The sequence below is a fragment of the Hevea brasiliensis genome, chromosome 16 (assembly GCF_030052815.1).
Source record: "Hevea brasiliensis isolate MT/VB/25A 57/8 chromosome 16, ASM3005281v1, whole genome shotgun sequence".
Lineage (NCBI taxonomy): Eukaryota > Viridiplantae > Streptophyta > Magnoliopsida > Malpighiales > Euphorbiaceae > Hevea > Hevea brasiliensis.
The window spans coordinates 61,494,579-61,508,018 of record NC_079508.1 but is presented as its reverse complement, the minus strand read 5'-3'; the positions used below and the strand labels follow the sequence as shown (position 1 = coordinate 61,508,018).

Genomic DNA, 13,440 nt, shown 5'->3' with positions numbered 1-13,440 from the left:
TTAAAATATGTCTATAAATTTATATACACACATATTCACAATTAATGTAAAAGCTCAAAGACTTATTATTATTATGAATGGACCGATAAAATATAATTGATGTCTCATGTGGGGTGTACCTAAAACTACGCTATTATCCTTTATTTGCTATTAAAACATACTTTCTCATTTTATAAAGTATACTTAATTTCTTTTTTCTATTTGTTATAAAATACTAATAATTTTCTTTTTTTTTTAAATAATATTTTATTATTAATTTATTATTATATCCTTATTTAATATATATTGAAAAATAACATGAATTATTTAATTTTGAGAAATGCTTGTTATCATCACCATTAACAATTAACATCATTTATCTTTTTTTAGTGGCAAGTGGCTAATAATATATTAGTGTTAAAAGAGACTGTTATTAGAGATAGTGGCCAGGGGCTAATATTTATCTTTAATTTTTAATGAATTAATGTTAGTTGAGAATATATTAGAAAAAGAATAAAAGAAATCTATTATTTTAATTATATTAATTATATGCTTTTTAATTTATTTAAAAATATATGTAAACTTATTTTTGTGGGATAGAGAGAGTAAAAAATAATGAATGATTTTTAGCAAGTTATTTATAATTAATGTATAAATAATATCAGTTATATTTGTTCATTATTATTCAGAAAACATTATCAAATAATATACTCTTTAAAAAAATTGACTTTTAACATAAATTTAAATTTTTTTTACATAATATAAGAAAACTTCATTGTTTTAAATTCCTTATATATTATTTTAATTTGGGTTACATAATAAAAGAATTTTTTTTTTATAGTAAACATTAAAATTATTAATAAAAATTAAATTAAAATAGAATGATTTTGTGTTTGCCCTATTCGTTATTGTCCCAAGAAAGCGCCAAGCCAAGACTGATGATAACAAAAACCCACCAAAAACAATGGATAATCTTGTAATTTTGACAAATTTATTTTACTATTCAACGCCTGCCACGTCATTGATCTCAGTGACACCATCGTGACGCAACCTCAGTCATTGGATCATCATCCCTTAAATCATTCCCAGCCGTCCATTTTCTTCCCAAAAGTAAAATATTAAAAAATAAAAAACCATTTCTGCCCATATCCTTTTGTGCAAAATAGATCAAATAAACAGTTCCTTTGCAGAATTTTGAAAGAAAGAAAAGAAATTGGTGTTGGTGTTGTTGGGAGCTGCCCTTGTGGCTGTGGGGACTCACCGAGTTTGGACTTTGAAGAAGTTTATCACTTTCCCTCTCTATCTCTTTCTCTCTCTTGGGAAAATTAATGGCTGCTGAAGAGATTGATAAGCCTTTATCACTCCCTCCTTACCCTGAGGTACGTACACATCACTATTTATTTCCACTCCCTCCAAAAAGAAAATAAAAGAAATTAAAAAACTTGTCCGTTATATTTCTTAATTGGGTTTTTGTTCTAATCGATGTATTCTTGTTCATCCACCATTGATTTTCTTGCTTTTATCATTCCTTCTTTTGTTAAAAGAAAAAGATTTTTGGAGATATTTTCTTGGGTTTCTGGGGAATTACCCAATTTGAGTTTCCAATATTTTGTTGCTACTACACTTAAACTTTCTCAGATTAAGATGGAAAGGATTTGGCATTCTTTTTGAACGTATTTCCGTTCAATCACTCATTATACTATAAATAAAAACCAATTCGTTATTATTATTATTATTATTATTTTTTACTTTTTATTTGGCTTTGGTTTTTGTTGCCTTAGTTTGTGCTACTGCTGTTCAATTTGTGGTGCTCAAATGGAAAATTAGAGTTTTTACTTTTATTTTTTGTAATCCTTAAAAATCTATGTTCTTCCAGAACTTCTCGTCACGGGTGGATCATAAATTTTTTTTTTTCCTGCACAGGCGCAAATTTGCAAATTTTTTTTGTGTTTGGGTGTTATGGACATGATTTTGACGTCTATTTATTAGTGTTAAGTCTGTTGTATATGGGCTTAATTTTTTTGATTATATAAGAAAATAAATAAATTTTGGGAAATATAAGAAAAACTCATTTTCCTGTAATTCTTATTTTGCATTCTCGTTATTATAGGTTGCTTCAATCCATTTAAATTTCTTTAGCTTTAGCTGCTTGTGCTCAGAATCAGAATTAGTATTTTCTTAGCACTAGTAGAAAAGGGTTTGTGTATTACAAAATTTTCTGGCTTGGTTTATGACCAGCCCAAGAAAAAAGGGGTTTGGGAATCTTAATGCAACCTAGTTACCTTCATGCTCTTTTTGCAACTGTTTCCATTAAATAGTCGTCAATGTAGAGTTAATGCAAGCTCTTGATTTTTTCTGATAAGGATATGTCCTACTTTCTGTAAGAGTTACACTGTTGTATTTAGATGATTTTGGCAGCAGTTGAAGCTTTGAATGAGAAAAACGGCTCCAATAAGACATCCATTTCAAAGTATATTGAATCAAAATATGGGGAATTGCCAGCCGCCCACACAACGCTACTCTCACACCACCTCAACAGAATGAAGGATACTGGGGAGTTGGTCTTTTGGAAAAACAACTACATGAAAGCAGAGCCCAATGCACCTCCGAGGCGTGGCCGTGGGAGGCCCCCCAAAGCCAAGGTTCCATTACCACCGGGTTCAGTTGTGGCCCGTGCCAGACCCAGGGGCCGTCCACCAAAGGACCCAAATGCACCCCCAACCCCAAAGCCAGTGAAGCCAAAGGTTGCAGCTACAGGTAGTGGAAAGCCAAGAGGGAGGCCACGCAAGATGGCACGGCCTACAGGAGGAATGAGTGGAACTACTACAACCACAGCTGTGGCAATGGCAACGGGGACTGGGAGGCCAAGGGGTCGGCCCCCAAAGGTGAAGCCTGGTTCTGCGACGGAAGTGAGTGTTCAAAATTAGGCCACCTTCTTCCAGTAGTGATAGTAGTAGTTGGAGTTTGTTGTTTTTATGTGTATGTAGAATTGGGTGGTGTGCGTGTGTTTATCTTTACTTTTTAGTTTGTTAATTTGTCTATGCACATGTATAATTGCTGTAGAATTGGATGATTGTAGTTGATGTTGTTAAGGCGTTGTTGGTTTACTCTAGAGAATAATTTTGTAGTAGTGACGATTTGGGGTTCATTTACCTGTTGTGTTCTATGATTCTGTATGTGTTTCTGTTATGTAGCTTTCCCTTTAACCGGAAAAACCATAATTCTATATTTTTGGAATTTTTATATACTTTTTTCTTTGGGTATTGACTTTTAGATGCTCATTTAGCTGCTCAATTGGTGGAAACCATTTTTCTTGTTATTGTTGTTTCCAAAATTGTTTATTATTGACCAAAACTATTACTCTAATTAGACTGATTAAGCCTCATGGATCATACTGCATTTTACTTGTATTTTATTTGAGAAGCCATATATATCAAAAAAGGTTATCAGAGAGGGACAGGTTGCACTACTCTAGCGGTGGTATTGGACCCAGCATAACTTGCTTCATAAGCTGGAGCCTACTGCTCTTTGAAAACTGGAAGTTCACTTATTACTGCAACTATGCATTTTTCATTTTTAATATTTTTCTGGTTTTGAAAGCAACAGAGCTGGGATATATGGTCTGATCTTTCAGAGTTTCCTTATGATTGATGAGTGATGAGTGAGTGTAATTTCACAAACGGGAATGGAAAGACCCTTCTCGTGCAGGGTCATGTTGATGGACAAGACTTTGACCTTGTTCCGTATGAAAGTAATGGTCTTTTGTTTCATGTTATCTGATCTCATGGTTTGTTTTTGTTCTTGTCCTTGTCCACTTCTGTACATTGATGGCTTTGGTTGGTGTCTTCATGTGGGGTCACTCTTGGTACCATTGGAGGGGGGAGAGAGAGAGAGAGAGAGAGAGAGAGGAGGAGGATCTTGATCGGGTCTAAAAGGATAGGGATGGTTTTGCCAATGTTGGGAGATTTAGCTAAGTCAGGACTCAGGGGTTGAAATTCCATGGTGAAACTGCCACTGCAGCAGCAGAAGCAAGATTTTTGAAACAAGATCTTGTTTTTTAGTTCCCTTATAATTTGCTAAATACATTTATCTGATATTTGAGAGTAAAAAATAGCTAGCAATTACCTAAAAAAATTGATTAACTTGTCTTCAATCTATTATTTGGAAATGGAGTTCTTAGTCCCTCAAATAGTGATATAGCAATACTATAGTGTTCTTAAGTTATAACTAATGAGATTGATTACAATTTGCATGGGAAAGATACATATTATTTACACTTGCTTATTAAACAAAAGTCAAGGATCAATTATAGATGATAATTGCCTTCAAATAACTCTTGGAGAAATGTTTTTGTAATTATTATTAATTTTCATATTTTTTGACATTGACATCAATATAGTTACAAATACTGATATTTGAAACAATATCCTTATAAATTAGAAAATTGAATAAAGTTAAATTTGACCTTTTAAATTGATAACAAGATATAATTAAATATAAAAATTGATTAATTATATTATGAAATTGAGAAATTTGTTCAATTTGGCTTGATTTTTTTACTATCTGATACATGTGCATGTATAAAAGGTTAAATAAAAATTCTGGAATTTATAATTTGGTCCTCAAAATTTATAATGTTGCAATTTGGTCACTCTCTTACCCTCCGCGTCTTTATACTTTGTCTTTTAAAAAATCACGACAATTTAGAGTCTAATAGGATAGGGCCATTGATGGTATGGAGTTGGAAGGACCCTACATGCTTCTCAAAATATATTTGAAAAAACATTTTTTAATTGGGTATATTCTCAACAATGTTGAGGATAGACGAGGGACCATATTTTTCTTTATCTATTTTCTTAAGATATTTTCATAATTTATAAGAACACCAACCAATTCTTTTGCTTTATTCAACAATTAACTTTAAATTAAATTTATATTGAAAATAATCTCCCATCCCCATTGTCGAAATCCCTAATCACCGCCATTGTTAGATTATTGTAAACCAGGAGATAAACAATTTTCAAGGCCATTGTTATTGATGCAATGAGATGCATCATCACCAATCTTGTCAGGAGTAGGCACTGGTGCTGGCAGTTCAGGAGTCCGAGATTCTCATAGCAAAAAAAGGTAGGGAGAGAGTAATTTTGAGGAATGATTTGAATAGTTTAGCATATGCCACGTCATCGATCTGAGATTGAACCATGTTGACAGAAGCTGGGCCGTCAGATGATCAACGACTACAAAGTTATTGGCCGTCCAATTTGATTACCATTTTAAGAATGGAAGACGCTGTTGCCCAAATCAACAGATCGACAACAGTTCCTTAATCCGTTGCTTTTAGTTTTTGTAAGAATTGATTTGGTTTCACTCTCTCTCTCTCTCTCTCTCTCTCTCTCTGCAAATCTTATGGCAGCTGAAGAGCTTAATAAGCTTCTATCACTCCCTCCTTACCCAGAGGTACATTCCCATCATCACCCACGGAAACTCTCTTCTCAGCTTTAGTTTCGCTGTTTCAGAAAAAAATGGGTGATTTTTTTTTTCCCTTTCTATCTGATTATATTTTATTTTATGTTTCTTTTTACCTTTCTTTGGAACCCATTTCCCTTGCAGCCCTTCTCTAATAATTTGTTATACACTTCAATCAAAACGGAATCTTCAATTGATTTGTTCACTTTTTTTCTTCCCTGCTGAGTTTTGGTGTTAAGGTCATTTTCATGGCTATTGAAGCAGTAAGTCTCTGTTGTTTTTTTTCTTTTCAAGAGAAAAAAGATAGAAAAAGATGTTTTCGTGAAATTTGAGAGAAACTTCTTCTCATTTTGCATGTTCATTATGGCTAATTAGCTATTCTCCAATCCATTTAGATTTTACCTGGCAGTGCCCAATATCTGCGTTGTTTTTCAGCAACATAAAAGGTTCGACGTTGGAATGCCTTATATAACTAATTAAATTTCAACTTAAAATGGATTATTTTGCATATTTAGCCTATTCGTGTTTTGAAAAATCCAACTGAAACCCATTTGAATTCAAAATCTCAAAATGAGTCTAATTTTATTTTGAATTGTGGTGTTTTTGTGTAGACGATTTGGCAGCAATCGCAGCACTGGATGAGAGGAATGGCTCCAACAAGACACCTATATCAAAGTACATTGAATCAAAATATAGGGACTTGCCAGCAGGCCACACAACTCTTCTCTCCCACCACCTCAACAGAATGAAGAGTACAGGAGAGCTAGTCTGCTAACAGCTACATGAAAGCAGATCCAAATGCACCTCCAAAGCGTGGCCGAGGCAGGCCTCCTAAGCCTAAGGTTCCATTGCCACCAGGCACTGTTGTTTCCCCTGCCAGAACCAGGGGCCGTCCACCAAAGGACCCAAATGCACCCCCAAAGCCAGTGAAGCCAAAGCCTGCACCTACTGGAAGTGGAAAGCCTAGAGGGAGGCCGGGCTAGACGGCCCAGTCCATGGAGGAAATGAATGGGACTGCCACTACCACTGTACCACAATAGGGGCACAGCAGGGACTGGGAGACCAAGGGGTAGGCGTCCAAAGGTGAAGCCTGCTTCTGTGACTAAAGTGAGTGTTCAAAATGAGGCGACCTTCTTACAGTCGAGATAGTAGTAGTTGCTGGACTGACCTTGTCTTCTAGAATTTCGTGTGTTGTGTTTCATGTGTGAGCGTGCACGGCCTGTAATTTCCTGTGGAATTAGATGATTGTAATAGTTGAGTTGAGGCTAGCTCTGAGTTTATTTTGTAGATAACAATCTTATAGCAGCAATAGTTTCGCGTTTGTTTAGTAAGTTTGCTCTGTTCAATATAATTGTGTAGGTTTCTTTTAAGTTTCTTTACTAATTTTAATGCCATACTGTGGTGGGAATTGCCCTGTTCTATATGATCCATGTTTTTACAGTTGCAGGATAAGAAACTATAGTTCACATTCACATTTTTTGAGGTATTTTCAGTTTCATTAAGTTCAATTGTTATATGGTTTCAAAACATTAGGATTTCTAAAAGTTGATAGAAAAATCTTCATGTATTGCAAAATTACAAAACACAGACATAAAAGGGTAACTGAGTTTGGAATTTGCCTCTTCCATTTTTCCGATCAGGTTTCGATTTCGAACATTGAAAATAAGGAGAGAGGGACAGTCTTTTAAATCGAAAAGTAAAAAAAAATAATAACCATCATTTAATCAAAAGGCATTCACAAGTGGTGCTTCACTCTAGTACGCTGTTGATTTAGAAGACTATATCATGGTGTTGTCTCAATATTTTAGTTTTTAAAAATGCCAAAGATCTACGTTGGTAATAATTGCTTTTTACAATCAAAATTCCATTCCGCTACCAGGCATCATTCATTATTTCTGACAACTTATTTATCTGCAAATTGAACAAATAATCATTATAATTTCCACCAATTCTCTTAAGTGGTTAGATTTATCAACGTGAATGAAACTTAAGAATGAATTTGAAATACCCAAGAAAGTATAGTTTCATTTATACATTATCTGATATTTTGGTTAAAGAATTTCTTTTCTCCATGTCTAAAAGTTCAATTTATTTATATGATTTGAGCTAGGAGGTTGGTTGGAACAAATGAATTCCATAAGAAAGAAAAACCAACCTGAATAAGAGGATCATCACAAGCACCGTCAATTGTTCTGCCCCTAGCAAGTAGACAAAGTAAGTGAACCTTATGCACAAGCTCTGCTAATTCCTGCAGGAGAAGGGAGCGTTAGTGAGAGGAGGAAAAATATAAGCTTTTTATTCCTTCAGAGAAATGCATTTCACCTGTTCTTCAGGGGTAGCTCGATGAACACGTTGTAACTATGCAGCTAAAGATGCTTTACATTATCTTTACGTAAACATATATACACAGGTTGATAGAGTTTGGCTTACAATAGGACTTATCAAACTATTCAATCAATCTAGATAAACTTTATCACCCTCCCTCAATTCTGATCAGGGACTGGTAGAATTGAAAGTTTGGAACCAAGAGCTCATGTCTGTGTAGAAGATACTAAAGTTTTTTGGTTGTAAATTATTTAGCTCAGTTTGCCGTACAGTTAGTTTGTTGAAAATGTTTGCTATAAGTTGCTGACTTGGACCACTAGTTAGCTAGCTGCTGCTGTATACAAACTTTCTTCTTGTATTCATTCATGTGTGGTGAAATTGAGATTCATTTTTCATTTTTCATCTACAATTTTATCATGGTATCAGAGCAGGAAGAGATCTAGGATTTGAAGTGACGGTTACCAAGAAATCACAATCGAAGAATTAGGGAAAAATTAGGGAAAACTTTCTAAGGATGGAAGAAAATCGAGTCCGTGAAATTGCTACGAGAGAAGATGCGAGAGGTCAGGTCAATGGAGTTCAAACTACTGGAGATCCTTTGTATTTGCAAAACTCGAATCATCCAGGTATGGTTCAAGTCTCTACTCCTCTGAATGGAAGAAATTTTTGCTCTTGGAATAGAGCAATGAGAATAGCCCTAGGGGCGAAGCAGAAATTAGGATTTGTTAATGGATCAATTTCAATGCTGCAAGAAGGAACTGAAGGATTTGAGCAGTGGAAACGTTGTGATTATATGGTTACATCATGGATTCTTAATGCCATAACAAAAGATTTGGTTGATGCATTTATCTATACAACTTCAGCAAAAGAATTATGATAGGAAATCTTTGAGAGGTATGATAGGAGTAATAGTGCCTTGATCTATCAATTGCACAGGCAGATATCTTCTATTTTACAGGAGAATGCTACAGTTACTGCGTATTTTACAAAACTTAAAAGGTTGTGGGATGAGTTAGGATCTGTTAAGTGTTGCCTTCGTGCACTTGTGGTGTAGCAAAAGAAATAGCATATCTGATTGACAGAAATAGGTTGATGCAATTTCTGACGGAACTTAATGAAAGCTTTGATTCTGTTAGAAATCAAGTATTGTTAACGGATCCCCTACCATCCATCAATAAAGCGTATTCCACAGTGTTGAAATTTGAGACACAAAAGCAAGTATTGAGTAATTTTCTAAGATGAATGAATCAGTCTCTTTATTCAAAGTCACAAGGTCAGTCTCAAGGATATAAGAAGGAACAAAATAAGTATGACCCTAAAAAAGGCCATTGTAGCTATTGTGACATGGATGGGCACATTAGAAAAAATTGTTTCAAGCTGATTGGATGTCTTGACTGGTTTAAAACTAGAAATAAAGGGCAACAGAATAGTTTTAAGCAGTATAAACAAAATGCTGGACAAGGAAATAAGGTGGCTGCCATAGCAGAAGGCACTTTTGTTTCTGATACTCCGATTGAGATAAATGGAGAAAGTTCAAAAATTGAAGAGTTGAGCAGTATGCTTGGTTCTCTACAGTAGGAAATTCAAAAACTGGTTAAAGGAAAGGGTTTGTCTTCAACCAATACTCCGAATGCTACAAGTGGACAGTATTGCAGTTCCACTTGTTAGAATGCAACGAATTTTGCTGGTAAAATTAACTCTGTTAGTGTCAGTTGTGTAAGAGAATGTGATGATAGTGTTTGGGTCATAGACACAGGAGCCACTGACCACATGACCCTAGTTAAAAAACTTTTCACTTCCTTCCATAACCTTCAAATGCCTGTTACGGTTTCTCTACCAAATGGTACTCTTAATCAAGTCACCAAAGCTGGAACCATTACTTTACATTCAACCATAGTTCTTAAAGACACATTCTATTTGCCATATTTCAAATACAACCTTTTATCAGTAAGTAAGTTGACAAAATCCACAAACACCAAATTAACCTTTTATCCTTCTTGTTGTGTAATACAGGACCTGCAGACCGAGGAAGTACTAGCTGTGGGAAGAGAAGCAGCAGGCCTTTACAAATTAGACAAATTGAGTTTTTCTCCTGGTATCATTCAAAAATGTTTAACACATCTTCATAATTCCTTGTCTTCTTTCTCCTATGTAAATACCATTATCTCTAAAGCTTGTTCTCTCAAAATTGATATTAATAAAGAGAGTGTTTTGTGTTCTACTTCCTCTTCTACCATTGATGTTACTCTCATACATAACAGGCTAGGTCATGCATCTGTAGGAAAATTAAAGCATTTACCTGGTTTCACTATCACAAATGACTTAACCAATTGTCTTATTTGTCCTTTAGTTAAGCAACATAGAGTTCCTTTCAAAACCAGTGAGTCTCTTTCTGCAAACAAGTTTGATCTCATTCACGTTGATTTGTGGGGCACATAAAAATTTGGGTCTATCACAGGGGTAAGATATTTTCTTACAATAGCGAATTATTGTACTAGATGTACATGGACCTTTTTGTTACAGCAAAAATCTCAGTGTGTTCATGATTTGTCTAAATATGTTCTTACGGTAAAAAATCAATTTGGGGTTTCAGTAAAGGAGGTAAGGACAGACAATGGGGCAGAATTTTTAAGTGCTACCTGTAGAAAGTTGTTTGTTGACCATTGTATTATTCATCAACAAACCTGTCCCTATACCCCACAACAAAATGGAATTATTAAGAGGAAACATAGACACTTGCTTGATCTAGCTAGAGCCTTGAGGTTGCAAGCCCATTTACCTAAACAATTTTTGTCTGAGTGTATTTTAGCAGCAACTTACTTGGTTAATAGGTTGCCTGTTAAGAAATTAGCATGGCTAACACCTTATGAAAACTTTATAATCAGGCACCAAATTACAGTCATATGAAAGTTATTGGTTGTTTGTCTTTTGCTACTAATGTCTATTCTCACAAGGATAAATTTTCTAATAGATCTATTCCTGCTGTTTTCCTTGGTTACTCCAGTAATAACAAAGGATACAGATTATACAATTTAAATACTGGAGAAGTGTTTGTGAATAGAGATGTCTTGTTTTATGAAGATAAGTTCCCTTTCAAAGATGATCCTCAGTTTCATAATTCTTTTTCTTCTGATTCTTTAGTTCTTCCTCTACCTATTTCTTTTGTTGACTTTAGTCCTTCCTTTTCACAACTCCAATCCCCCACTTCTGAGTCAGCTTCTTCGTCTTGTCCTGTCCCAAATCCAGATACTTCACCTCAACCTTCTTTAGTTCCTTCTAGAAGGTCTACTAGAAATGTTGTTAAACCAAGTTCGTTAAGAGATTTTGTGGGTATGGCTATTGCTACTTCTTAGAACATAGCTGTTACAAATGCATGTAATTTCCCTCCTCAAATCTTGTTAAGTCCATCTCATTTATCTTACCTAAACTCTGTGTTTGTGATTAAAGAACCTGTCACATATGCTCAAGCTTCAACAGACCCTAACTGGGTTAAGGCTATGCAGCAAATGATACTTGGATTTTGACAACTCTTCCTAAGGGTAAAAAAGCTATAGGGTCAAAATGGGTGTATAAGGTCAAATATAGACCTAATGGAGAGGTAGAAAGGTTTAAGGCTTGTTTAGTAACCAAAGGATATAATCAGATAGAAGGATTGGTTTTAAAGAGAGGTTCTTCCCTATACCTAAGCTGGTTACTGTTAGGTTGTTCATAGCCTTAGCCACAGCTAGGAAATGGCCTATCTACCAGCTGGATATAAACAATGCTTTTTTACATGGTTACTTGGATGAGGAATTCTACATGTTACCACTTCAAGGTTATTTTAAAGCTAAGCCTAATGAAGTTTGTCTTTTGAAAAGGTCCTTGTATGGGCTTAAACAGGCCAGTAGGCAATGGAATGTGGAGTTTACTTCCTTTCTCAAATCATTGGGCTTTGTTCAGTCACAAAATGATTATTGTTTGTTTACACAGTCCACTAGTACTTATTTCTTGGTTCTCTTGATCTATTTGGATGATGTAATCATATCTGGTACTGATGTGAATGCAATTCAAGATGTTAAGACAACCCTGAATGAGAAGTTTACTATCAAAGACCTTGGGTACATGAAATATTTTCTTGGGCTGGAGGTTACCAGGTCTGAACATGGTGCTATTCTTAGTCAAAAGAAGTTTATTAAGGATGTGTTAAACGATTGTGGTATGTCGTCTTGTATACCTGCCACCTTCCCATTACCTAAAGGTCTGCAACTTTCAACAGATACAGGGGAGTTATTGGATTCTCCAGATGCTTATAGAAGATAGGGAGACTTTTATATATCAATTTAACCAGGCCTGACATTAGCCATGCTGTGCAACATTTAAGCCAATTTATGGTAGCACCTAGACAACCCCATTGGAATGTAGCTATGCATGTCTTAAGGTACTTAAAATCTACATCTGCTCATGGGTTGTATTTCCAGTAGCTAATGATTTTCAGTTGACAGCATACTGCGATGCTGATTGGGCTTCATGTAATTTCTCAAGATAGTCTCTCACAGGCTTTAATATATTTCTTGGTAATTCTTTAGTGTCATGGAAGACTAAAAAACAGTCCACTGTCTCTAAATCTTCTGTTGAAGCAGAGTATAGACCCATGGCTTCAACAGTGTGTGAATTGCTTTGGATTTCCTATATTCTTAAGGATTTACAGTTTCCTATTCATTTGCCTATTCATTTAAAGTGTGACAACAAGGTTGCTCTTCATATTGCAGCTAACCTTGTTTTTCATGAGAGAACTAAGCACATTGACATTGATTGTCACATTGTGAGGGACCAATTGCAAAAAAGTTTCATTGCTCCAGTTCATGTTTCTTCTAATTTGCAACTTGCAGATGTCTTTACGAAACCTTTATCTGTAGATCAACACCAATTCTTTGCTTCCAAGTTGAATCTTGTGTCTTTGCCACCCAATCCAACTTGAGGGGGGATGTAGAAGACGCTAAAATTTTTTGGTTGTAAATTATTTAGCTCAGTTTGTCGTACAGTTAGTTTGTTGGAAATGTTTGTTATAAGTTGCTGACTTGGACCACTAGTTAGCTAGCTGCTACTGTATATAAACTTTCTCTTGTATTCATTCATGTGTGGTGAAATAGAGATTCATTTTTCATTTTTCATCTACAATTTTATCAGTCTGCACCTTGACAATGACTTTGTGAGAACGTACCGTACCCGTAGTTCATGTTTTGCAAATTTATCTCTCACAAAATAAAAATCAACCTCAACATCTTTCATTCGTGAATGAAAGATGGGATTAGTTGTGAGATATGCTGCGCCCGCATTATCACACTTTAATGTTGGAGTTTAGCTGGTTGTAGGCCAATGTCATGCCACAGAAACTGAATCTACGTTAATTCAGGTGTGGCAACAGCTATAGCACGATATTCATCCTCAGTAGAGGATTTGGCCACTGTCGATTGCTTCTTAGACAGCCATGAGAAGAGATTAGAATCCATAAATATTGCATAGCCAGTTATCGATTTTCAATCATCAAGATTCGAAGCCTAGTCAGCATCAGTGTAGGCATGAAGCTCAAAATGGGATGCTCTAGAGATGAATAAACCAAATAGTTGCGTAGCTTGTAGGTACCTCAACAGAATTGGTACCTGTGGCCAACCTTTTGAGCTGTTCACGAAG

At 35.3% G+C, this 13,440-nt stretch overlaps 1 protein-coding gene, 1 long non-coding RNA gene and 1 pseudogene across 2 annotated transcripts; all 3 read left to right on the top strand.

Moving 5' to 3' along the window:
• The first annotated feature begins 1,125 nt into the window (after positions 1-1,125).
• On the top strand, positions 1,126-3,148 carry LOC110635629 (HMG-Y-related protein A). The gene is made up of 2 exons (XM_021785045.2): positions 1,126-1,358; positions 2,385-3,148. The coding sequence occupies exons 1-2, from the start codon at positions 1,308-1,310 to the stop codon at positions 2,904-2,906; spliced, it is 573 nt and encodes a 190-aa protein (XP_021640737.2). The 5' UTR covers positions 1,126-1,307; the 3' UTR covers positions 2,907-3,148.
• A 1,554-nt stretch (positions 3,149-4,702) lies between these two features.
• Positions 4,703-6,864, top strand: LOC110635587 (HMG-Y-related protein B-like; annotated as a pseudogene).
• An 898-nt stretch (positions 6,865-7,762) lies between these two features.
• LOC110635584 (uncharacterized) lies at positions 7,763-9,991 on the top strand. The gene is made up of 2 exons (XR_002491176.2): positions 7,763-9,457; positions 9,784-9,991. It is a non-coding gene; the product is annotated as an uncharacterized LOC110635584 (long non-coding RNA).
• Positions 9,992-13,440: the final 3,449 nt, after the last annotated feature.